We start from the raw sequence: 27,399 nt of genomic DNA, 5'->3' as shown, positions 1-27,399 counted from the left end.
ACAGAGCTACAACTCCAGCAGGCTTTAGGGGAGTTCTTCTCTATTTAGCACACAGAAAAGCAATAAAAATATGCAGCTTTGCTGACCCTGGTGGTGTAGGACTGTAGTCCAAACACTGAGGAGGCTAAGGTCAGAGGATGGTCAGTTCAAGACCTTCTCTCAAAACATGATGAGAACTTGGTGGTAGTGCCCTTGACTAGCGTGTAAGTCCCTGGGGTTGATCTCTAGCACTGGGGAAAACATACAAAGCAAGTTGCTTTCTCATCCTAGTAATGAGAAAGCTCAAAATCAGAAGCTGAGACCTCAAATAACCAAGGAAATTTAACACTAACAAGTATGAATGAGGCCACAGAAATGGGTTCATCTGTGCCAGAGCACAGGGGAGAGGTGGCCACCACAGAGCATGTGAGATGGCTGCAGCTAAAAACATAATAGGTTCCTAGGGGCTGTGTCAGCCCGACTTCTCCACTGAGGACACTAAGAGCCTGAGATACAGTGGTGTTTGCTTTCACTTGCAAGCTCTTCTGCACAGGCCTCCTAGCGTTGGCAGGAGGGACCAGTGTCAAGCAGCCAGCCAGAGTTCCCCTGGGTGGCACAGGTGTGCAGGAGGCAATAGGCTGCTGCTAAGGGGCCAGCCTGGAGCACCTCCTACTTCCTGGGCTCTCCTCTCAAAGGAAGGAAAAGCCTCCAGTTGCTGGGAGAGGGCAGTTAACCCATTGCTCCCAGGGCCATTGGAGAGAAGCAGATGTGAAGCATGTTTGTGTCTGGGGAGGGAGTAGGAGATTATTTTCTTAGTAACAAAGTAAAGGCCCACTGCTTCTGGGAGAAGAGCCAAAGCAAAAGACCTCAGCCCCTGGGTCACCTTAAGGCCTCCTTGGGAGAGAACAGGATTCTCTACCAAGTTCCACAAAAGACCAAAGTGGTGTATGGCTGCCAGGGGAAGGGGGCGTGGTGAACCCCTGATATCACCTTGCTCCTGTAGCTAGTAGCATGTCCTAACCTAAAGATAGGCAGGGGAGCCAGCAACCCCCATGCCTTCCCATAGGCAGCACCAAGTAACAGACAAAGGCTATCTCCCTCAACGGCAGGATGCAAAAGGTCCTGCTCAGGACTGAGCATGGAACAGGACACTAAAACCCCACTACTCTACACTAAGCACAACTTCAGGGATTTGAGGGAGCCTGAAGGGCACCAAAGGGAATGACAGAAAAACAACCTACACCCAGCTCAGCTACTGACAGACCCCAGCCTAGTTCCCAAACTAAGCAGGCCACACAAGTGAAAATTCTGTTTACTTTAGCGTCTACATTCTACCTGCAGTGTGTGGCATTAAATAACACCATAGTACACACATAAAAGCAAGACAAAATGGGGAAAGATTCACTGCCAAGATATAAGGCAATTCACAGACCAAGATTCGCAAGTGACCCAGATGTTGGAACTATCAGACAGGAGACTACATAATGAATGCAGTACAGTTCATAGTGAAAAGAAGGACAGCACACTGCAATGGACTAGAAACCTCATAGGAGACGTGAAAACCACAATAAGAGTCAAATGAACTGGGTGTGGCACTACAACACTGTAATTCTAGCACTTAGAAGACAGAGGCAGGAGGATTAGAAATTTAAGGCCAGTCTTGACTACATGAATTTTGAGGTCAGCTTTGTCTCAAAAAACGCAAAGGAGCCGGGCATTGGTGGTGCATGCCTTTAGTCCCAGCACTTGGGAAGCAGAGGCAGGTGGATCTCTGTGAGTTCGAGACCAGCCTGGTCTACAAGAGCTAGTTCCAGGACAGCCTCCAGAGCCACAGAGAAACCCTGTCTTGAAAAAAAAACAAACAAACAAACAAAAAAAAAAAACAAAAAAAAAAAAACCCCAAAAGAACCAAATGTTGGGACTGGAGAGATAACTCAGCTTTCTCTAACAGGACACCTTGGCTGCATCTCCCCTCATGTAAAATTGCCTAAATGAATGCTCCATCTTACACTAGAGAAGTGTTTTCCCAGCTTATATGCCTAGGCAGCCACAGTCCAAGCAGGCCTGGTGACGGCACAGGCTGTCAGCAGAGCTCGGCATTGTAATATGGTACTGGTTTTGCCGGTATGCCCAATGCAAGAACTACTGTCATGGTTTGACTGACATTCATGTCAGGACACCTCAGGAGTTGTTCTTCAGGAGTTTTCTACCTTGTTTCTTGAGACAGGAGCTTGCCATGTAGGCTAGGCTGGCTAGTCAATGAGTCCCAGGGATTGACCTATCTCTGCCTCCTAGCGCTGTGATGACAAGTAGGTGTCACCATGCCCAAATGAGCCATCTCCCCAGCCCTACACCAACATTTTTAAGGAAGGTGCAGGAAGCTGTAAGCAGCAGTGTCAGGTTGCCTGAGGAAAGCCCCTGACAGACTATGTGTGAAACCATGAGAGTAAAGTATAAATGTCAGTGGAGACCTTGGGACATACCAGGAGCATGGGGTGTCTATTGAGAAGAGCTGAAAGCAAAGAGTGAAGCCAGACAAAGAGGGAGAATGTGTGCTACAAGCAGCAGGATCATGTGGGCAGGGCTGCCCAAGCCTGTCAGAGTCAACATCATGACAGGTATTTTGATGGCAGCAGCCAGCAATAGGACTTAGTAAGCACCCTGCCTGGCTTTGGACTTGCTGTGGTCCAATCTCACTGCTCTCCTGCTCCTGCTGCTTGGAAATGAAGATGATGACCTCTGCCACTATACCTTGGGAGTGTATAACTTCTTTTGGTGTTATAGGGGTCACAGTTCAAAGTTTGCCTATGTTTCAGAAGAGACTTTAGACATCTGAACAGAGTTGGAGTTGTTAAGACTGGGGGTTAGGGTTAAGAGCACTGGCTGTTCTGCTAGTGGACGTGAGTACAATTTCTAGCACCCACATGGCTACTCATGACTATTTGTAACTCCAGTTCCAGGGGATCTGGCCTCTCAGGACATCAGGCATACATGTGGTGTGTACAGGCAAACATGAAGACAAAGCACCCATAAGCAAAATAAAAAATAAAGTCACAGGTTTAAACAAAAACTGTGAGGACTTCTCAGTTGGACTTAATGCAGTTTGCATTGTGAGATGGCTATGAACTTGGGGAACCTGAGGTAAATGTTGTTACTTGAGTCTGAACTGTTTTTGCTCATTCCTCTGGTTGGGAAGCTATGGAATGGACATAGATGGAAGATGTCAATTCTTCCAAGAGGCGGGCCTTTGCAGGTCATAATTCAGTGGCTGGTTCTGGCACTCTTCTGCTCAACTGACACATGAACAGTTTTCAGCATGCAGTACTGCCACAAACCAAAGCCACTCCATCACTCCCTCCTGTTATAGTGCCCTGAAACCCCTCTGATGCCATGGGCCAGAAGAAACCCTTTCCTGCCATAAGTTGCTTCTCTTCTGTGTATTAGTCAGAATTCCTGGAGCCTTGGGAAGGAGCATGGCCTGCTAACATCTTGACACCCCCCACGTCCATCTTCTGTGAGAGAATAAGTTCCTATTGATTTAAGCCCTATAATTTGTGATACTTCATTATGGCAGCTTTATGTCTTGTGAAGGTTTTGTTCAAAGTGGAGCTCCCTGCCTAGTTGAGATGTTAGGAGTGCATGCCTGGTCCCCAAGCCATCAAAGACCCTAGAGATGGGCTAAATTACCCTCACTAAGCTCCAGGTCTCTCTTCCACCTTTCATCTGAGACTTCCCTTTGTAGAGTATTAAAATCAGGTACCATAACTCTTATGAGGTCTGCCACTGAGTGTATTTGGATTATGACAAGAGCAGTGTTGAGAGGTCAAGATCCATACTTGACCCAGCACAGCTTTGCCTCTTGCTGATACCTCACGACTGTGGTGGGCAGAGGTGGTGGTGCAGGCAAATGCACAGACAGGGCTGGCAAAATGACTTGAAGTATTTGCAAGGTTATCTTCTTAGATGCACCTTATTGAGGCATGAAGCCCCAATGCTTACAAAGGCAAATGGGGTTGTTGTAAAATAAGAGCATGCAAGAGCAGATGCTCTACAAGAACACCAGTGTATGTGCTGAGCTGAAAGCTGAATCTTTATACTGGTCAAAGTAGCCCCAAGATAGCCTGTGGGAGGCACAGAGGCTCTGCGCTCCCAGATTAACACTAAGGGAACAAGGAAAGTTAAATGCACTTGGTTGTTCCTTCTAAGGGAAGGATGCAATAACCTGTTATCCACTCAGAAGGCTGGAGGGGATGTGGTTAATAGCCTGGTGACTGTGTGGCCAAACCCTTATCATGAGCTTGTCTATCTACAGAACCTATCTTTACAGAAGATGTCACGTGTACTTTACAAAGAGTTTTGATGTAGTTACATTTTAAGCTTTATTGTGCACATGCGACTGAGTTAATTACCACCAGGAAAATTGTCACCAAACTGTGCTGTGCTAAAAAATGCCTAAAATAAACTCCTTGGGGTCAGACTCCCCAAGTTTGAACCAACATCAGCTAAAATGAGTAGTGCAGAACTAAACTAACTTCTTGCTTCCCATGATCATACTCTGCTGGCAGTGGTAGTCTATGACCAGCAAAGATGCCCGCAATAGTCAAACTACTCAGAGCACTCATAACTATACATGATCACTGTGCTTCAGTCCCAAGGGCTGAGCTATGGTTGGCATCACATGACAGGTGCTTTGTAAGTACTGAGAAGTAAATGAATAAAGACGGAAGTGTGAGTGGGTAGGCTTGCTGTCCCCAGTCATGCCTGTGGCACCAACATACTCACTGTCAAAGAGGATAATCCTGCCGTCCCCACCACAGGGCTGTGTGTGGTCCCCAAAGCAGACACTGTTGCACTCGGTGCTGGCTGCCTCTCCGTGCTTCCAGTAGTCAGGGTTGTTCCCACAGAAGCATGCGTAGCCTGACTCCATCCCAGCAAACTGCGACAACAGAAAGACTGTGAGGACTTCTAAGTTGGACCAAATATACTTTGCACTATGAGGTGGCTATGAACTTGGGGGGTTTAGCGTAAATGTTATCACTTGATATTGGGAATGTTATGGGAGGTGTCAGATCCAATGGGGCCTGGTAGCCCCCTTCTCCCCAAACCCTGGGTAATCAGCCTTAGTTTCCCAGTCCACCCTTTCCCCGTGATTGCTCCTCAGTTCTACTGTCTATTCTAAGTTGGCCAGTAGCTCCATACCACTAATGTGTTCCCTGTCTGTGAGAATTCCTTTTTAATGTTCTCATTCCCACTATATTTAACTAAATCTTTAAGGAGGACAATATTCCTTAAACATGAAATACTGATAAAAACAGCTAAACATTATTGACTGTTTACTATGTACCAGGTAAACCAGGTAAGATTCTATTAAAATTTTTTAACCTTTGTTTTTATGTGTATGGGTGTTCTGCCTGTATGTATGTCTGTGTGTTTGCACATGTGCGGTGCCTAGAGAGGCCAGAAGAGGATATTGGATCCCTAAGACTGGAGTTATAGACAGTTCTGAACTGCCATGTGGATGCTGGGAATCAACCCAGGTCCTTTGGCGGTTTAGTTATCTCTCCAGTCCTCAAGATTTATTTTTTCATGTGTATGTCTGTGTGTTCATCCATCTGTCCATCTCTGTGTGTCTGCGTATGTCTATGTTCACAAGTGCAGGTGCCCACAGAGGCCAGAAGACCGTGTCAGATTCCCCTAATGTCCGAGTTAGAGGCGGCTGTGAGGAGCTGAACTTGGGTGCTGGGAACCAAACTCTACAAGAGCAGCATGTGCTCCTGACTGCTGAGCCATGCCTCAGGCCCATAGATGTGATTCGCAGCTAACTCTCACAGCAAACTCATTTACACCTCATTTACATTTTCATTTTGCTTTTTATGTTAATAGACCTATTGAGCACACAGTCCTGCAGGAGCCACTCCTCAGCCACAGAACAAGCTGTGCCACACTGGAGGCCTTCCTGCTCTTGCTTTACAGTCCCTCCCACAGACCCTGCAACTGTTACCCAAGTTTTTCTACGAGTATCACTTTGTCATTTTGAGAACATAAAATGGCTTTGAGAAAACAACAACAGCAAACAACAACAGCATGCCTGTGAAGTCATACACATTGGCACCCATGCTAAGAGTCGGTGCCCATTATTTCACCGACTGCAGTTGTGTGTGACGTGGATATGGCGCCATTCCTTCCTCATCCAGTCCCAGGCTTTCGTTACTATGGACAGAACTTCTACAAGCATCTGTGTTCAGATTCTTGTGTGAATGTAAGCTTTCATTTGTCCAGGGTAATAATTAGGGGTGAGATTGTTGAGCTTAACTCTTTCAAAGAAACTACCAACCTTTCCCAGGACGACTAATACCGTGTGTGAGCTCTCACTGCTCTGTCAACACCTGCTACTGTAAGTATGCTTGACTTGAGCCACTCTGATGTTTGTGAATCTCATGGTGGCTTCAATTTGAGTTAGTTTAATAACTGGTGATTATACAGTTATTAAACTACAAGTATACAAGCTCATTTGCTCATTTGCCACTGGTGAGTCCACTTTGGTGATGAACTATTTGTTTTCTTTTGCCTATTTCAAAGCCATGTTGTCTGACATTTTACTTTTTTTTACACATTTTGAATTAAGATGGACGATGACTATAGCCTCCCTCGGGCTGAGGCTCCAGGTTTAACAAGAGGAGAAAGTGAACGGAGCACCAGCACCTCATCATTCTGGTTCCTGACCACGGTGCGATGTGACAGCGCTCGGCTCCTGATGCACGCCTCAAAGCCGACCTAAATAAACCTCTTCCTTCTTAAGCTTCTTCTGTCGAAGCACCATGAAATCTTTCACATGTGACTATGCCACTGCTTCAGCACCATTTGTTGAAGACCATCCCTTGGCGGTTTTGTTGAAAATCAATTAACCATCGATTCATAGGTTCACTTTTGAATTGTGAAGACTACTGTTTTGTATATCTACTTTTATGACATTCTCACAGTAACTTTTTTCTGTAGTTTAAAGTCATTCTTTGTCTATACTATGATGCAAAACTAAAGATTTCTTTTTCTTCAGAAAGAGCTGCAGTGTTTCTTCAGAAGTATTTGATGACAACACTTCACTGTTGGACTGCCTTGAGACTTTCAGAAAAATCAATTGTTTGCATCTGTGTAGGTCTGCTTCTAGATGGTTCCACTGATCTTCAGCAGATTTCAGAAAACCTTTTCTACAAAAGCCAGAAGTAAATATTCTTTATTCTGTGGGCTATAGAGTCTCTTTCTCTGCCCAGCTTTGTGGCCACACAATGAAAACAGCTATATGTAAATGAATAGACATGACTCTGTTTAATAAAACTTTATTTACCCAAACAAAAAATAATAGATAGGTGGTTGGAGCTTTCTGTGAGAAATTTCTGAATGGCTCATAATTTACTCTCTTGGTGACAGTAGCTTTATGGAAGTCTACAGGTCAGGTGAGTAAGCCTCACAAAACTGCCCTTTACCAAGATCTAATTGGTGATCCTAAACCCTCTCTCTGTCTTTGCATATGCAAGTCAGGGTTGGCCATTTTTCTTTTGCATTGTCAGGGCACTGACCCTGCCCTGGCCCTGCTTGTCCTGGGCAAGCTTACTACTAAGTGTGGTCTTCAGAGCAGCATGCCATTTTTTTTTTAAGATTTTATTTATTTATTATGTATATACCATTCTGCTTCCATGTATATCTGCACACCAGAAGAGGGCACCAGGTCTCATAACAGTTGTGAGCCACCATGTGGTTGCTGGGTATTGAACTCAGGACCTCTGGAAGAGCAGTCAGTCAGTGCTCTTAACCTCTGAGCCATCTCTCCAGCCCACAGCATGCCATTTTTTTAAAACTCTATTTTTTTTAAAGTTAGGATTTCATTTAATTTATAGAGTAACCTGGGTGAATCACTTTAATAATACTCTAGTTGTCTCAGCTGTAAACAGGGAGGTCTGTACCATCATCTGTGAGGTCTTCTATAGTTTTCTACAGTCCTGGTTTCTCAATGAGCTCTTAAATCTTATTTATTAACCTCTCCTCATTTTTGCTCCCAGTGTTGATGGGATCTAGAGCTTTACACATGCCAGGCAAGTGCCCTGCAACTAGGTGACACTGGGGGCTCAACTTATTCTCAAGTTGTCTATATTCTTATAAAATGGCAAGATTTTCTTTTTGAACAAAGGGTTTATTGAAGTATACTGCAAAAGAGTATCAGGTGAACTCCCAGAGAAGAGATATATAGTACTATTATCATTAGTATATATATTATTATCATCATTATTTGTTTAGAAGCTTAAATTATTAATTATTCACTGCTAGTATATGGGAACACAGCTTTTTGTATGTGACCTTATAACCTACAACCTTGTTAAACTTATTCATTGATTCTATTTCCTTTTTGCATGTTCTATTGAATAAAAAGAAATTCTTACTTTCCAATCTATTTACCTTATTCTTTTCTTATTTTTTACTTTAAAGTATTTATTTTTATTTCATGTGCATTGGTGTTTTTATCTTCATGTCCATCTATATGAAGTAATGGACTCTCTGGAACTGGAGTTACAGACAGCTGTGAGCTGCCATGTGGGTCCTGGGAATTGAACCTGGGTCCTCTGGAAGAGCAGCCAGGGCTCTTAACCACTGAGCTATATCCCCAACCCTCATTCCTTTTTAAAAAACCTACTTTCTTTTTTAAGACAAAGTTTCTCTGTGTAACAATCCTGGCTGTCTTTGTGCTCACTCTGTAGATCAGGCTGGCCTCAAACTTACAGAGATGGCCTGCCTCTACCTCCTGAGTGCCTGGATTAAAGGTGTGCACCACCACTGCCCGGCTTTAAAAGGCTATTTTTTGGCAAGACTCTCTAGGCCAGTGAGGGAACAGTGGGTATTATTGGTTGCTCATGATACTAGTTAGGAAACACAGAACCCATTCACAACTGTGTAATGTATTAGCTGTAGATATTTTAAAAATACTTTTAATTACAGCCAGGCACTATGGTGTATGCTTGAGAGAGGAAGGCAAGGAGGACCAGGAATTCAAGACTAAGACTACATAACACTCTGTCATCATTGTCGTCGTCTTCTTCTTCTTCTTCTTCTTCTTCTTCTTCTTCTTCTTCTTCTTCTTCTTCTTCTTCTTCTTCTTCTTCTTCTCTCATCTCTCTCTCTCTCTCACACACACACACACCTCTCTCTCTCTCTCTCTCTCTCTCTCTCTCTCTCTCTCTCACACACACACACACACACACACACACACACACACACACACACACACACGTTGTATTTTGAGACTCAAATGTAGCTGTGGTGGGCCTATAACTTGCTAGGTAGATCAAGCTGGCCTGGGCCTGGCACTCACAGAGATCAGCATGACTCTGCCTTCCAGGTGCTGGGATTAAAGGTGTGTGTTATTACATCTAGCCATTGTGGGAGATTCTTAAGAGCACACACACACACACACACACACACACACACACACATACTCACCCACATAGTAAGTGAGGATATAGGATATTTGTAGACTTTGATGGTCATTTCCTATCAACCATTGCTATGATAGTTGTCACACAGTAATAATTACATCATTTCTTCTATACTTACTAGTTTGCATTCGCTAATCAGGAATGTTTATATTCTCATTCATTCATCACTGTGGAGTGGTGTGCTCTTATTTTAGTCAATAAAATGCATCTAAGCCAGGCGTTGGTGGCACACGCCTTTAATCCCAGCACTCGGGAGGCAGAGGCAGGCAGATCTCTGTGAGTTTGAGGCCAGCCTGGTCTCCAGAGCCAGTGCCAGGATAGGCTCCAAAGCTACACAGAGAAACCCTGTCTCGAAAAACCAAAAAAAAAAAAAAAAGATGCATCTATTAATACCATGATCTGAAGCTTAGAGCATGTCAGGTTTAGGTTGTAGAACCCCCTTCAAGGTGGCTTTGTCCTTTTGATAAATCTATATTAATGTTTCTGTCCTACACGAGGTATTTTGAACACATCTTGTGCTTTCACAGAACCAGCACAACATGGATAATTCCCCCAATGAGATTCTTTCAGGTGGAGAGCTGAGTGCTGGCTGTACTCTTCGTTATCAATGTGTAGCAAGGCTCCTCCTGGACAGTGATGAAGTGTATGCGTGTGTACATACACAGACATTGCACAATGATATCATTACCTACCTCTCTATAGTCAAAGCCACGAGCTTACACTACCTCTAGGCTTCATTTCAGTTTTCCCCAGCTTCCATATTTATATAGCCCTTCTCCAGAGGCTGGAATACACTAGTTCTGATACATTCATTATGTGCTCCAGTTCTACACAGCAACCAACCACATGGTCATGGGGTTCAGCCGCCTTGCTTATTCACCTACCCCATATGGGCTTGAAACCCACACAGGGTACCCTTCTTTCTTGGGCCTACTTAGTAGCTTTTAGACCAAACTGGTTAAGGAAAAAGGGAAAGGAAATAAAAAGAAAGAGGGAGGGATCTTTTTCTGTCTAATATTATTAACAAAACCCAGCACTGCTGAACTTTAGTGATTGGGAAGTAAATTTCAGATAAGGAAGAGGAAGAAAAGAGAACATTTGGAGAAGAGGTAGGTCTGGCAGTTTGCCAAGGAAGGAACTCAAGCCTTGGCTTGATTCTCTGTGGAGTCATTAACATCCTTGCTCATAACCGATCACAACTCAGTCAGAGGCCAAGCAGGGGCTACTACCCGCTCCCCATCTTTAAATCGAGTGCTGCCTTGTACCCCTGACTCCTGAGCCCACTCTTCCCATTTGACTTGGCAGGTGGGTTGTTCTAATTTATCTTTATCTGTTCTGTAGTTATATACTGCAGAGCTGGTACCTTGAACCTCTGACTCCGACAAAAGCTGATACAGGTTTGTATGGTAAGCTTGTTGGACGTTTTACTGGTGCCCGTGAGAGGAGGTGGGTTTCCATGATCCTTGTAGCAGCCAAGGTTTCCAGGCACTAGAGACAAACAAAACAAAAGAATTTCACAACATCTGGCTGGGAACTGCTAGGAAGGAAATTCTGTCTGTACCAGGTGTGCTTGTCCCACAGTGTTTACAGCCCTGAGGTACAACACAAGCAAATGACAACAAGCTCTAAAATGGACCCTCTGGTGCTGTTCTCTGCCAAATGCTACACCATCTGTGAGAAAGTATGATGTGCAGGTCCCCGTTTAGCAACCTGAAGATGTTCATTTTACACTATCAATGTTGGCAGAATTTGGTACTGAAGAGAACTAGGGAGCATCTCTTAAGATAGAGAAGGTGGCTTTGCTTTTGGCACATGGCAGCCACCTCCCAGTAATGCACCCAAGTGACAGACATAGAAGGAAAGAGCAGAGGAGGCTGTTGTATGTTTAGGTTTTGTAGGACACATGGAGGTTCCTTTGACCACAGACATGCAAATCTACAAGAAGGGTGACATTGTAGATATCAAGGGAATGGGCACTGTTCAAAAAACAATGACTGTAAGTGTTTCTATAGTAAAACTGGAGGTGTCCATCACTCTTCAGGCTATGGGCATCATTGTGAACAAGCAGGTCTTGCCAAGAGAAGCAATGTGCACATTGAACATGTTAAGCACCAAGAGCTGAGCCAGCTTCCTGAAACTGGTGAAGGAAAACGATCAGAAAAAAAAGGAAGCCTGGAGAAGGGCACTGTGTTCAATTGAAGCATCAGCCTGCTCCCCAGAGGAGCAGGCTTTGTGAGAACCAATGGGAAAGAGCCTGTGCTGCTGGGGCTGTTCCCTATGGATTCACAGCTTAATGTACAAAAGAAGTAAAAGACCTAGACCCTGTAAAAACATAACAAAACAGAGACTTTGCCTGGCAAGATGTCTCATGGGTAAAGCCACTTTCTTGATGACATCAGTTTGATCTCTGGAACCCACATGGCAGAGAGAACCAATTCCCAAAAGTTGTTTTTTTGGCCTTTACATGTGTGCTGTGGCATGTGCCTCCTCCCCCTTGCCCCCCTTCCAAAGAGTAGTGAAGCAATCAGATCTATCTAAACTGTTCCAAAATTACTGGAAGAGCATGGGAGGTAAGCACAGGTGCACCACCCCCAGTGTTTGACGTTAAAACAGGGATGGTGTATTTGAGGGCAATCTGGGCTACATAATGCATTTAGACTTTGATTTAAAAGTAAACAAACAAATAATCAAAAGACAAAGGGGCTGGAGAGATGGCTGTACAATTAAGAGCACTGAGGTTTGATTCCCAGCACTCACAATGGTGGCTCAAGACAATCTAACTCCAACTCCAGGAATCCAGACTCCCTCTTCTGGCTTCTGCAGGCATCAGGCATGCACATGATGTACATACATACATGCAAACCAGACATGCACATGGTGTACATACATACATGTAGGTATACAGAGACACATAAAATAAAAAACACATCTTTAAAACCAAACAACCCCAAACTCCCCAAAGGAACCTAAGTTAACATAGTACAGAGAGATGTATATCCATGTTTACTGTGGAATCAATCTGTATGACCATCAAGAAATGATGAATAAAAAAATATGATACACAGACAATGGAATTTTACTCAACCATAAAGGAAAAAAAAAAGATAGCTAGGCATGGTGGCCCACGCCTTTAATTCCAGCATTCAGAAGGCAGAGGCAGGTAAACCTCTGTGAATTCAAGGCCAGCCTAGTCTACATAGTGAGTTCCAGGACAGCCAGGGCTACACAGTGAAAAGTGAAACCTCCACTCAAAACAAACAAAAGCATTCAGTTTGCAGACATGAATTCACTCTAGTTGTGACAGCATGCACATGCCCCATGAAAACTCAAGCCAGACCAAATCCCTGCATGGAGAAGGAGGTGACATGAGGCCCCACTCCTACCTGAGGAGTTATTGGCTACTGACAGCTACTGGGGGTGGGGGTCAGTTTCTTTAACAGTGTTACCCTGGAGTTTGAACACATTACAGTGGAAGACTACATATTCATGAATATATGGGCAGCATGATTTAGACTTGATGGGAAGAAAAACAAAAGATAGAAACCAAAATTGGGTGGGGAGGAAAGGGGGTGAATATAGGAGGAGCTGGAGGAAGGGTAAATACGTTTTTTTTAAATTTTTATGTATGTTTTAAAATGTATGAAATTCTCAAAGAACTAATAATAATAATAAACACAATTCTAGCATGTGGGTGTGTGTAGGCCAGAGGATTACCTTGGGTGTTGTTCGCAGGTGCCCTCTCAGCAGTGTGGAACTCACCAAGCAGGCCAGGCTGACTGGCCGGCCGGTGAGTGCAAGGGGTCACCTGTCTGCCTTGCCAGCACTTGGGGGGCACATGTATGGCTCACCATGAATAGCTTTTTAAAAGATATTTGTTTTTATTTTTAAGTATATGTATGTGTGGGTTTAGGTGCATCACATATACCTGCAGAGGCCAGTGGGTTTCCAGTCCCTTAGAATGGAAGTTACAAGTGATTGTGAGCCCCCAGATATTGGTGCTGGGAATCGAATCTGGGTCCTCTGCAAGAGTAGTAAGTAGTAAGTGATCTCTCCAGCCCCCATACCTGGCTTTAATTTTTTTTTTTTTTAACTTGGGTTCTGGAAGATCAAACTCAGGTTCTATAGGCAATCTCCACATCAGTTTATATACACATGGATGATGTCAAGTGAGACTACTGGGGAGAAGGAAGCAGATTAGTGAGATTTAGACACAGGAGAGAAAGGACTGCATAATGGGGGTGAAAATGGTCAAAGTACACAATATGCTTGAGTCAAGTATATGAAAATACTTGAATTGCAATGTCTTTTTTGAAGCCTACACAACACTGTACAAAAAATAAAACAGAACAAACAAAATGGTTCAGTCACTAGAGGGCAAAACAAACCCTCAGGAAACCCTACCTTCACCTTTGTTCTTTAAAACAGTGAACAGGCTTCCCCAGGTCTTATGGTGAACAGTGTGCTTTCCCATTGCTGCAGGAACAAATGACCACAAACCTGCCATCTCAACAGTATTTATTACCTTTCATTTTTCTGAGGGCCAGAACAACCAAGCAGATTTTAAGAGCCAAAATGAAGGTGTCAGCAAAGCTGAGCCATACTTGAAGAATTCTAAGAAGCAACCCACACTTTTCAGTTCTGGCCACACAGCTGCTGGTTCTCTCATCACCTCTTCCCTCCCTGCTTCCATGTCCTGTTGTAGGCCCTCTGACTCATATCTTCCTGTAAATGAACTGGACCCACATGCATAATCCAGGATAATCTCTCCTTCCCAAGTCTTTAGCCACACTTGCAAAGTCTCATGCCATTTAAGGTCACATTCTCATAGACCCAGGATTATAAAGTCCTGTCTTTGGGGGTCATTATTCAGCCTACCACAGGGAACACATTAGTGTTTTACAGCCACAAGCTAGATTGTTTGGCCTAGTGAGGCAAGAGGAACATAAATATGGGCACCGACCATGGTAGCTGACTTTCACATAGCCTTGGGGATCTGCTATGGACTGAATACTTGTACACCACTGTGATATAATAAGAAATACACTTGGTTTCTACCCACTTCCTGCCACTTCTCTAACCCTCAAGATGCTGGATGACTCTTTCTAATGAGGCACCTCATGGTGGGCTCCTGGTTAGCCTCATGGCGGGGGCTGAACACCAGATAGAACAAGCCACAATTAGTAACTTGGAACTTTCAGTCCCACTCCCCATCCTCCAGGGAAGAGAAGGGGTAGAGATGGAGTCAATACTTGATTGTGCCTACCTGGTGAGGCCTCTGAAAAACCACTAGAGATGAGTCCAGGGAGTTTCTGAGGTGATTAACATAGCCAGGCTGAGAAATGGCACACTCCACAGGGACAGGGGCTCAGAACCTTTTGGACCTTAAACCAAGGAACATCTTCAACCTATCAGATCCTTTCTGACACACCAGAGAACGTGTTCCTCAAGTTCTGAGAGCTATTACAGCAGATTACCAAACCTGTGGAGGAAATCTTAGAAACCTTTTTTTGCAGACAAGCCTAGACACTCACAACTTTTGACTGGCATCTGAAGCAGGGTGTGGTCCTGCAGGGCCAAGCCTTGAACCCATGGCACTGACTCTGGGTGTTTAACGCATGACAGAATTGTAAGCCATCCTGTTGGCGTGGGGCGAGTTGCAGGACTGGCTGCTGGGAAAACTCATCCATCTGGTGTCAGAGCCAAGTCTGTGGATATATAGGGAAAAGTTTGGTTTCCTTCCTTTTATCCCCAGCTCATATGCTGGTCTGAATAAACAGTGTGAATGGACTTGGAGTGAGGCCTCCAGGAGGTAATTAGATGAAGTCAGGAAGAGTGAGCTCCCACAATGGGATAAGAAGAGGAGACAAGAGCCCATTCTTTCTCTGCCATGTGAGTATTCATCAAAAACACAGCCATCAAAAAGCCAGGAAGAGGGGCTGCACAACAGGGCACACTGAAGACACCAGAATGTGGATGCTAGACTCCCAGCCTGCTATGTTTAGTAGGAAGCCACTTGGGTCTGAGCAATTTTGTTTTTAAAAAAAATTATACTACTGCAGGGCATTTTAGCACTTTAATTCCAGCATTCAGAAGACAGAAGCAGGTGCGTCTCTGTGAGTTCAAGGTTACCCTGGCCTACATAATGAATTCCAGACCAGCTAGGGCTACATAGTGAGACCCTGTCTCTCCAACCTGCCATGTGCATCAAATAAAAAAGTATATATTACCTAAAATAGATCCCTGTCCCTAAAGCTCATGCCCTGTAAGACACCCTAGAGTTTACACTTTTTGAGACAAGGTTTCAATATGTAGCCTTGGCAGGATTACAAGAAGACAAATGGGCTATAGCAAAAGCCTGTGGCAAAGCACTGAGGGTGGCTGGGCTCCAGCCAGCAACACACATAAGACGCATCTTAAGGGCAGGGGCTGTGTGAGCCGGACAGTGGCTCTTTCCCCTTCTTGTTCTCAGCTGTGACACTCTAGCCCTGGCAAATGCTTGGCTGCAGTTTCATAAGAGACTTCAATGCACAAGACTAAGTCAGACTAGATTTCTGACTCACAGGATGTGTGGCAATTAATGTGCATGTGAAGCCACTAAATTTGGGGTACTCTGTTCCCAAGCAATAGATCACTAATATATGATACATACCAAATACGTTCTTTGCAGTTAATTCCTGACAAGCTAGGGACACATCCGTCTCTTAGGAACTTAATTTTCAATCCATGTCATTAGCTCAGGGTTATTAGTTGAAGCCCCTTCTAAACACCCTACAGCTTCTTCTAGATCCAATTCTAAAACCCCTAACCAGGACAGTGGTTAGGCCACTGAGCCTGGGACTGTATTTTCCTGTTTTAAAAGACTGGAAACAGCATGGCCCAGGTTATTGAAATGTGTCTGCACATCAGTCTTTGTGAGAATATAAAACATATGCATAGGGGCTGGAGAGATGGCTCAGCTGTGAAGAGCACTGGCTGCTCATCCAAATGACCTGGGTTCAATTTCCAGCACCCACATGGCAGCTCTCAACTGTCCATAACTACAGTTCCAGAAGATCCTATATGCTCGCAGAGATACACATGTAAGCAAAACACTAACACATCTAAAAATAAATTAATTTTAAAAACACACATGTATGTGATGTACACACATAGGAAACTTTCTTCTTAAACCATCTGACTGGCTTATTTTTAAGTCTGCAAGAAGTACCTTGGATGCATCAATCCTCACACTTCCCCTTTAAGTCAGGAGTCACCCTTCTGTTCTGTTGCGTCACACATGGTTCAAATGTAACCATTGTGGCTCCCTGTACAAACTTTAAAATGAATCTTTCAGAAACAAACCAAATCTCTACAGTAGCAAGTGTAAACAGAGCTAGGACAGAAGCACTCCAATCTCCAGTGGAGGCTGGGCCTGAGAATGTCTGAGGTTTAGGGCTTAAACAACTGCAGAGCCAAGCAGCTGTAGCTGTAGGGTCCAAGCTGTGCTTGTTAAAGAGGACTTCCATATGGAGACCTGAGCATGCACTTAATGAGTCTTACGGAGAACTACTTGGTCATGATCATCCTGATCATTCACTCTGATTTTTGTCTTGTTTATTCCATTATGCTCAAGTAAGCATGTTATTATGTATTAGTCTACACACAGCCCAAGGCACAGTCATAAATGCAAGGCTACAGGCTCCATGAACACAGCTGGAACCTATAAAGCTTTATTCACAAAAGTTTGGTGAGCAAACTCATGTGTTTCAATGTGGCAGTGAGGTCTTGACATGCACGGCAAAGGGCATCATGGGGAGCCATGCTGGAAATTCTGTTCTAATTCCAAACCAAAATTCATTGAAAGGCAGGGAAAGTTGGAAAAATTCATTGAACTCTGTGTGTGTGTGTGCGCGCGCGCACGTGTGTTCTTGTATGTGTGTTCTTGTATGTGGAAGCCAGAAGGCAGGCTTTGACATTCCTCTCAAAGCACTATCCACCCGTCACTGGCCTGAGGCTTGTCAATTAGGCTAGTCTGGCTAGCCAGTGAATCCCAGGGATCTGCCTTTGCTGGGATCACAATCACAGGTCACCACACTTGCCATTTACATGGGCTCTGGGGATCAGACTCAGGTTCCCATGTTTGCATGATAAATACTTTATGGACTGAGCTATCTCTCTAGCATCATAATTTATTGTTTTAAAATGAAACTCACTAATTTAAATTAAAAATCTGAGAAAAATGAAACATATCCAGCAACTCAAGCAGCAATTTAAAAAATAATTATTTTTATTTGATGTACATCAGTTGGTGTTTTGCCTGCATTTCTGTCTATATGAGGGTGTTGGATCCCCTGAAACTGGAATTACAGGCAGTGTGAGCTGCCATGTGGATGCTGGGAATTGAACTCAGTGCTCTTAACCACTGAGCCATCTCTACAGCTCCTCAAGCAGCATATTTTAAACCAAACATTTTCTAATGTAATAATTTCAAAGGTATATTAATTTGATGCATGCTAAGAAATGATAGTATGAAAATATTAAAAGCTTTTATTTTCCATAATTAAACCATTATTCTGCCTAAACAGTGATTTTCAACCTCTGGGTTGTGGATCCTTTGAGAGTTGACCAATCCTTTCATAGGCATTGCCCAAGACCATTGGGAAATAGATATTTACATTGCGAATCATAACAGCAGCAAAATGAGAGTTATGAAGTAGTAATGAAATAGTTTTATGGTTAGGGGTCACCACACATGAAGAACTGGGTTAAAGGGTCACAGCACTGGGAAGGCTGGGAAACTGCTACAGCACTGGGAAGGCTGGGAATCACTGCAGCACTGGGAAGGCTGGGAACCACTGCAGCACTGGGAAGGCTGGGAACCACTGCAGCACTGGGAAGGCTGGGAACCGCTACAGCACTGGGAAGGCTGGGAACCGCTACAGCACTGGGAAGGCTGGGAACCGCTACAGCACTGGGAAGGCTGGGAACCGCTACAGCACTGGGAAGGCTGGGAAACCGCTACAGCACTGGGAAGGCTGGGAACCACTGCAGCACTGGGAAGGCTGGGAATCACTGCAGCACTGGGAAAGCTGGGAATCACTACTGTAGACTTTGCATGGACAGTAACAGCACTGCAGGTCCTAACACACACTTGTCTCTAATCTCTGCTGTATTGTTTCAGGCAGCATTAGTTGTAGTGCTCTGAGGTGTGTGCAGAGTAAAGTGTACATGGTGTGTTCACAAAGAGGCAGTGGAGAAGTCATGTGAGGCCACAGGAGCTGCCGGAGGCACTGCTGACTCATTACAGGTTCCATTCCGAATTAGTTGTAGCCACTGCACACTCAGACACCTTTTACTGTGCCAAATCTTTCACAGCCCCTACATTCAGTTATATGACCCCATATGGAGCTGTCATCCACAATTTAAAAAGCTATGACTAAGAGGTGGTGAGACGGTTAGTGGGTAAAGTGCTTGCTTCCAGGCCTGACTACCTGAGTGATGGGGGAAGTCCTTACATGAGAAACCGATAACCCACAAGTTCCAGCTCCGAGGATCAATGCCCAGCTGCTCTCCGTGACCGAACCACAACCAAGAGAGAGCAAGCCTGTCCCGACCCCAGACCAAATCCCACAAGCTCTTGTACGCACCTGTGACCACGCCCAAACAGGTGTGGTCAGTGCCACAGGTGCATCTGGTAGATCTCTCACTACAATTCCCCTTTTAGTCTAAAGAAAACGATTTAGACTTGATACAAAACTATATGCAAAGACAGCAAATATCAAGTATGCACTAGGAGAAGGAAAAGTAAGAACATACAGCCTTAAGCCCTATTGCCAGTGAAGCAACAAGAGCAAATGGCAAGAACTACATATCCAGTCCTAGGGTAAAGGCATAACAGAGATTACTATAGAGCTGTCCTAAGCTGGAAAGTTTAAGTCTTGTACCTAATATTTCTGTCTAGGAAGAGAGAACAATAATTGTGACAGTCTAATCTTCAACCTCATCAAAGACCCGAGAAGGAAAATAACAATACTAGGTTAGGCAGGAAGTATGGGTGAGAAACTTCCAAAGGTGCAGCGAAAACAGAAAGAGCAGGCTACCTGGACAGTCACCCAAAGTCTCACAGCAGCGTAGGGGCAAACAGCTTTGGCTAAGGACTTGAGTATCTGACTGACCAACACAGAAACCGGGAGGTAGAAAGGCTGTCTTACCCTGACTTGACAAGGTTCAGCAGCCTTCTAATTTATCTCTTGCAAGCACAGGACAGCATGTCCAAAGTCAGTGATCGAGGTGGGGCAGTTCTTTGCCCAAAAGGCCAGTAGCTAAGGAGAGAATGGACTCCAGAAGGAGTGACACTGGTGCCCAACATATTTTCGGGAATAGCTTGGTGCTGTCAGAAGCAATTGTGACTCATGTTGACGGAGTACTAATAGTAAAACATTTAAATGCCATGTTCTTCAGGTCTATGAAGTTCACGTAAGGGCTTCCCCCATCACCTGAGTTCAATTTCCAAAACCCACATGATGGAAGAAGAGAACTGATTCTCACTGGTTGTCCTCTGAATTCCACATGTGTGTTATAGGGTGAATACATACACGCACATGCATGCTCACATCCACCATACAATGTATATATGTGTGTGTGTAAGCAAATACAATTTTTAAACAAGCTGTGACTTAGACCACTGCATTAGGCTCCTGTTCTATCTCTGTTTCTAGGCTTCCCAGACTTGAGGGTAGCATGCTGCCACCACAGTTATCTGTACCTGCCAGGCAGAAGAACAGTAGGTACAGAGGCCTGAGGCAGGAATAGTAAGAGGCAAAATGACCTGGGTTCAATTCCTAGTACCCACATGGCAGCTCACAACAGTCTGTAACTCCAGTTCCATGGGATCTGGCGTCCTCACACAGAAATGCATGCAGGCAAAACACCAATGCACATAAAATACAAATAAACTTTAAGAAAGACCAGTGAAGAGGGTGGGGGCTGCATAAGAGCTGTGTGGGCCCTACATCCACCCTACAAAGCTCCTGGCTATCCCAAGATAAAGCCTGGAGTGTCCTAGGTGGCCCAGTACCACATGTATTTTCCTTCTCTCCCCTCCCCTCCCCTCCCCTCTACAACAGCAGCACAAACTCACCTCTGCTCCTCAGCCAAACTAAACTGTTTGCAGTGTCCAACTTCATCTTGCTCACTGGCCTTTGGACTTTGATGCTCATATTCCCTCTGCTTAGAAAACTCTACCACATCTAAGATTTCAGTCTAAGTAGCATTTTCTCGAGGGAATCACTCGGATTTGCCTGTTCTCCCCACCTTTCCCTAATCAAAAGTGAGTTGTATGGCCAAGCTGTGCAGTGCTAGAGCAGTGTGGTGAGTCAGATTCCAAATACAGTTTCCTTGTCTCTCTCCATGAACAACCACAGACAACTTAAGGGCAGCACAACATCTTCCTCACATTGCCATATTCCCTACAGATGCTCCGTGACTCTGAAGGATAAGTAGCTGAAACTGTGGTGTGAGTACCTGAGGCTCCTTCTCAGGCTGTGGTGAATGAACACACAGCATCTGGTTACAGCTGGCTGTGGCTGTCTTGTTATCTAGAAACAGCACACTAGTTTTATACAGGCTAATCTTACAGCTTAGAAACACTAAATCACTGCATAAAAACCTTCAAAATGTACTAGGTATTAAGCAAATTTAAGATTTTTTAAAACCTGCTTTAAGTTTTTCTTGGTCACCAACTGTACTTCAGCAAAATGGCTGTACCAGGTGCCTTCTCCTGCTCTTGTGTCTGACTTTCCTGTGAAAGCTTCCCTGATTGCTGTCTTTGCCATGCTCCTGTGTAGCATGGAATGAGCCCTGGTCTCTCTCCTCATCCTGAGGGTCCCACTCCACCACCTCTAGCCTAATTATTGCCTGAAAGCCTCATCTCCAAATATTGCTTGGGGGCTGGGTGTGGTGGTGGCACACACCTTTAATCCCAGCCCTTGGGAGGCAGAGACAGATGAATCCAGGCTAGCCTGGTCTACAGAGTAAGTTCCAGGACTGCCAGGGCTACACAGTGAAACCTTGTCTCAAAAAAGAGAGAGAGAGAGAGAGAGAGAGAGAGAGAGAGAGAGAGAGAGAGAGAGAGAGAAGAAAGAAATATAAGGAATAAAAATAAGAGAACATAGGAAATTTGGGAGGACATGTCTAATCTAAAACAGATGCCGTGGAAGCGTCTGAAATCTTTGAAATGATCCTTAGAGGGATCTAAGGGAGTGTCTACTTACTGCTGTTGGTACCTGTGCTCTGGGCTTCATGGCCCAGAAGAAAACTATACAGTTATTACAGTTGTGCTACAAAACCAGAATAAACCCGGTGCATTGGTTGTACACCTCTTACAGTACCTGAGGCAGAAGCAGGAGAATTCTCAAGGCCAGCTTGGGCTGCAGAGTGAGCTCCTGGCTCACTCCTCATCCTTGCAGTGCCCAACCTGTCTGTGCCCAGCAGCAGCACTTGGGCTCTCAGGCCTCTCTATCGTGGCCTGCGTGTCCCAGAGGCATGCCCCAGAGGCTTGTGCATCATAGGCGAGTGCTCTAGCACCAGGCCATCCCCCCACCCATTGAAGCCTTTCCATGCTCAGATCTTCAGTAGCAAAATGAGGAATAACATGGGTTTCAAAAGGTTCTTGTGAGAAGTGAGTAAAGTAAATAAATGCCGTAGGGCTGGACAGGATGGTATATGCTGAATAAAAACGATTATTAACAGTATGTATAGTAAGGCTTTCACCGTTTACCACACAAACAAGAATAACTGGGTAATAGAAAATTACAATAGCATTGGTTTAAAAGACAACATCAAAAGCGGCTGTATAGTGTGTTTCACTGGGTCTGGGGAAGGCAGGAAAGAGGACACGATTCCTTTTGGACAAAGAACTCTGCAGGTGAAGGGCCTTTCGTAGGGACACATATGTAGGCTTTGGAGGCAGGAGAAAGTCAGGGTGCAGAAGCCTGCTGACTGTACTATACAAACTAACTATTACCATCATGGGAGAGAAACTGCTGTGGTCTCTTACCAAACAGCTTGGCCTGCAGTCCTTTTGATGAAGGAAGCAACGTGACATGCTTATACCAAGCTAAGGTAACTCAGTTGCCTGCATCCCCTCATAGGAGGTGGGAGTTCACCAGACTGTCACCCAAGACTACATCCACACTGCCTCCCAGCTCCACACGGTGGAGGAGGAGGGTTGACTTGGGGGTGGGGGAATATCTAGTGATGCAGCTGCTTTTGAGTAGCCCATGCTCCAGTAACTAAGCCCAATCCCTAAATGCACTCAAGGTTCGGTCTATTAGTGCCTTCCATGGGGTGAACAAATGTTTGCTCATGTTGCCTAGGCAAATACAACACCACCAGGAAGACTCAAGGCAGCTCCTCCTCCCACCTTAGTGATGGGCATCCAACTCAGGGCGGCCCTGTCATAGAGGCAAACCGCACTCTAACACTGACTGTATACTCCAGTCCAAGATAGGATTCTTTCTTTGACAGGGCCTTGCTATGAAGCCCAGGCTGGACTCCAACTCCTGCTCCTCCTGCCTCAGTTTCCTGATGAAATGATTATAGGCATGTTCCACCACCCCCTGAAGATGGAATTGGTCCCTTGGGGTTCTGTGCACCCACAGGAAAGCCTCTGGGACAGCGTCAGCCAGTAGGATTGCCACAGCTCTTCAACTTGAACTGGAAAGTGTGGCTCCAAGTCTCACCAGAGAAGACACGTCATGCAAGACTTCCTGACTGTGTTCCACCCTTAGGTCTTCCCAGAAGCAGGGAGGGAAAGCCCTTTGAAAAGGGATACTTGTTCTCAAGTTCTTTTACTTTCAAGGCCACTTGAAAGTCCTGTGGCTTGTTCATACATTTTTCGTCTTATGAGGAGGCTTCATCACTCTTTTTTTTAATTGTAATATACAAATGGATCCCTTGTTTATCACAGTTGAAGCTTTGAAACTCATGACAATTAATTACAGTAGCATCTCCCCTCCCCCTTATCTGCAAGGGATAGATTCCAAAGTCCTCCAGTGGATGCCAGAAACCACAAATAGTACCCAACCACACACAAGCTGATTTTCTTTCCTATAGGAGAGTACAGAGTCAGTGCCTTCTCCATCTAGAATGAGCCCTTGGCTCAAACCTGTGCAGTCCTAGACGTGACCACAAGACTAGCATTGATTTCTCTTCCTCACAACTGCTCACATATGATAGAAGATTCATTCTTTTCACAGATGTTAGGAACCTCAGCATATATTTCCCCCCTTTCTTTATTAAGCCGAAGATTGTGAACTCAAGTTCCAAGAAAACAGCCACACCTGTGATTCTGCAAGGCTGACTGGTTGATTAGAACCTTGTGACTGTGGAGAGGTGGAATGTGGTCGATCAAGAACCAAATTATTTGGAGCGACCTTTAGCTCCCCTAATGCCCACCCCTGTGTCTGACCTAACTTGTGACCATCATGTGAAACCTTTTGGGATGTATTCATTTAATAGATCCTGAGCTTCCACTAACCCAAAGGCTAAGACGGTTATCGGATGACCTGTGAAAGCTACAGTACAGATTCTCTGCTTGGCTGTATTCCATCTACTTGGTATTTCTATTAATACACTTGAAAGTTGCCCTGATTTATGATGTTCCTTGCTCTGTCACCATAAAAACTTCATGAAACTTAGCACATTGGAACTTGGTGTTTGGGGCAATCTGAATGTGTATTCCCAGGCCATGAGCACTTGTATTTGGATAACAATCTTATTCCCATTTGCAGTAAGAGCTGTGTTCATATAGACAAAGTGAGATAAGCAGTAGGAAGCTACTGTTGCTTCTAAAGGCAGCCAAGACTATGACAGCACGATGCCTCCTTCACTTTGGCTGAAGGCACAGAGATAAGTCATTGCCCTAAATCTGTATGATTCCCCAGGAAGGGTGGGTTGTGGGAGGCTGCATCTTGGAGCAGAAGTAATCATGTTAGACCCATTTTGTCCCCTCAAGAGACAAGGACTTCTTTGGACCACTTTGCAGAATGGAGGCTATTTAGACCTGAAGCTCATGTCAGTAACTCAAAGAAGTCTCTGAGTCGACTTAACCCCTTTATTTGTTCTCTTCCTAATGAGGCCTCATCAAACAACCTTTCTCAGCTTTTCACTGTCACTTGTCTCTTTAACTGGCAGACTGAGGATGGGTGGCCAAGCCTAGTTTGTTGGAGCAGTTGGAGCCTAGGCTTTTGCCTTAAAGACTTTGATTATGGGAAATTCCCCCTATTTCATTAAAGGAAGCCCTTTAGGGCTTCTTCTTGGTAATGAATGGATATATAAATAATAGATGCCATCTAAACATAAGAGGTGGCACCTCTGTTAGGACTAAGGGTGAGCAGCACAGACAGCATGGAAGGCGGGACAAGAAGTAGGGAGAACTGAATTTCATCACGCCACCCAGAACTATGAATTGCCTGTTTATTTACTTATTTTATGTATATGTGGAGGCACCACTCATGCTGCAATGTATGTGTGTGTGGAGTGAACTCAGGTAGTCAGAGTAGGAAGCAGTTCCATTACCCACAAGCCATCTGCCCACCCCAACTTTCCATTTGCACTAGTACACTTTGCACAACTGTGCTTAGGACACCATGTGTGCCACCGAAGAAAATGTCCATTCAGTTCACAAAGTCTCCAGTTGTTATTGTTTTTTTTTTTCTTTTTCATTTCTTTATTTACTTTTTTTTTTTTCTTTTGACAGTACCAGGGATTAGAACTTGGCCTCTCCAGGTAGCAGTGGCTCACACCCTTAATCCCAGCACAAGGGAAGCAGAGGCAGGCAGATATCTGTGAGTTTGAGGACAGCCTGGTCTAAAGAGTGAGTTCCAGGACAACTAAGGCTATGTAGAGAAACCCTGTCTCAAAAAAATAAAAAATAAAAAATAAAACCAACCAACCAACCAAAGCAAAACTTGGCCTCAAGAATTCTAGGCAAATGTAGCATGCTACTGAGCTACAGTGACAGCCCTTAAAGTTGGCATTTTTTTTTCCATGGGGAATTAAATAACATCAGCTACAAAAACCAAAAATTGAATCTATACCAGACCTGAAACCACAAAACTGAATTATAAGAAAAAAAAATGTGATGGTGACACACATCTTCAATCCAATACTCTGTAGGCATAAGCAGATGTACCTCTATGAGTCCAAAGCAGCCTGAGTTATTTATTTATTAGAAAATAATGAGTTCTAGATAGACCAGCCAGGCTACAATGAGACCCTGTCCAAAAACCAAACCAAAACAAATCCCATGAAACCCAACAGTGGGTCCTTTTGTGACCCTTGAGTCCAGTGCCACACCCACTGAGTGGCTAGTGCAGCAGAGGCACCATGCCAATCGCCATGGTAAGTTGGATAAGAGTAGACAGAAACAAAAGGCAGATCATAAATAAACATCTTAGAAATCGGATGGCAGGAGCATGCCAGGGTAGTCTATTCCTTGGGGAGAACACACCAACACAATAGTGAGTGACATTTTCATGCCTTCTATTAGCTAGTCCTAAACTTGAGGTTGGGTACATTTTATTAATCAAATCTTCAAAATAGCTTAGAAGACACAGATGAGTAGAGAAAGCTCAGAGAAGAGGTGCTCTGCCTAAAGCTACTGAAGGAATGATGATGTGAGCCCTGGCCAGTGATGCTAAGGCCCAAATGCTTTCCCTTCCCTCATGTTTTATCACCCAGAAAGAGATATGACCTCACTGGATTGGATCGAGGAAGAGTGTTTAGTATCTTCTCTAGCCTGCTGCACCAGATGTGGGGAGATTTAAAGCATTCTGGTTTTTTGGCAATCATCCCTAACTTCCACCAGTGTCCTTCCACAGCTACACAGAGACCCCAGTGGAGGGTGTCCACTATGCAAGCACAGCTTCCTGAGAAATCCTCTGACTTAGGCTCACCACTGCCCAGGAAATCCAGAGCCATCCCAGACCCTGTCATCAAACAGCTTAACCTTGTTGGAAAGACAAAACTTGTCACAGCAAAATCAAATGATATCACAGTAGGATTCTGACAGTGCCAACATGTGCAGTCCAAAAGGGTGCACATGAACGAAAATGCTAAGTAGTCATATGCCAAGACAGAGGCTCTGCAGGTCTGTAGTATTTATGTTGCCTCCACTACTGCTTTGGCTACTGAATTTTCTTTTGGCTGTAAAATGTAAATGATGCAATGAGTTCTGTCTTTAAGAGATGGACTTGGGGCTGGAGACATGGCTTAGCCATTAAGAACACTGAATATTCTTCCAGAGGACCAGGGTTCAATTCCCAACACCCACAAGGCAGCTCACAACCATCTATAACTCCAGTTCTAAGTAATCCAACACCCTCACGTAGACATAGGTGCAGGCAAAATACCAATATACATAAAATTAAAAAAAAAAAGAATTCTAGGAGACAGTATGAATCAATTGTTTGTAGAGAAACATTTACAAAACAAAACAAGAGAGATAAATTCAGCACAAAGCAGTGAAGCTTGAAGTGGGAAAGACCCCAAGGCCTAGACAGGGCTGGCAAAGAGTTCTGTGTAGGGGGTCCAAACCCAAAGCCAGTTCCCAGATGATAACAGCCGGGCAGAGGATGCGCACAGTGCCAGCCCAGCATTCAGTGCAGCTGTGCAGCAAGGTTTCCTGGATACTGTGGCAGCCTGTTCTGCTCCTGGGCTTGAGATTGCCCAGCCCCAAAGAAAAGAAAACAACTAAGAGCTGGCAGCGTGAGTTGCTGACCACCTGTCATCATTGAGTCAATCTTTTCATTTCCACAATGTCAAAAAATGGAACCTTAATACTTCTCTATACTATATGAATTTCAACCTTAGCTCCTAAAGAACACACACACACACACACACACACACACACACACACACACACACACACACACACACACACACACAACAATTAGCC

At 44.5% G+C, this 27,399-nt stretch overlaps 1 protein-coding gene across 1 annotated transcript in view; it reads right to left on the bottom strand.

Moving 5' to 3' along the window:
- Window positions 1-27,399, bottom strand: part of LOC100772745 (E3 ubiquitin-protein ligase ZNRF3) — a 236,684-nt gene that overhangs the window by 11,078 nt on the left and 198,207 nt on the right. Inside the window, 2 exon segments of the mRNA XM_027387369.2 lie at window positions 4,762-4,915; window positions 10,825-10,949. Coding sequence (XP_027243170.1) covers window positions 4,762-4,915; window positions 10,825-10,949 — 279 coding nt within the window.

This window comes from Cricetulus griseus, assembly GCF_003668045.3.
Source record: "Cricetulus griseus strain 17A/GY chromosome 1 unlocalized genomic scaffold, alternate assembly CriGri-PICRH-1.0 chr1_1, whole genome shotgun sequence".
NCBI lineage: Eukaryota > Metazoa > Chordata > Mammalia > Rodentia > Cricetidae > Cricetulus > Cricetulus griseus.
Note: the sequence above shows the minus strand (reverse complement) of the source record. Positions and strands in the feature narration are given on the sequence as shown.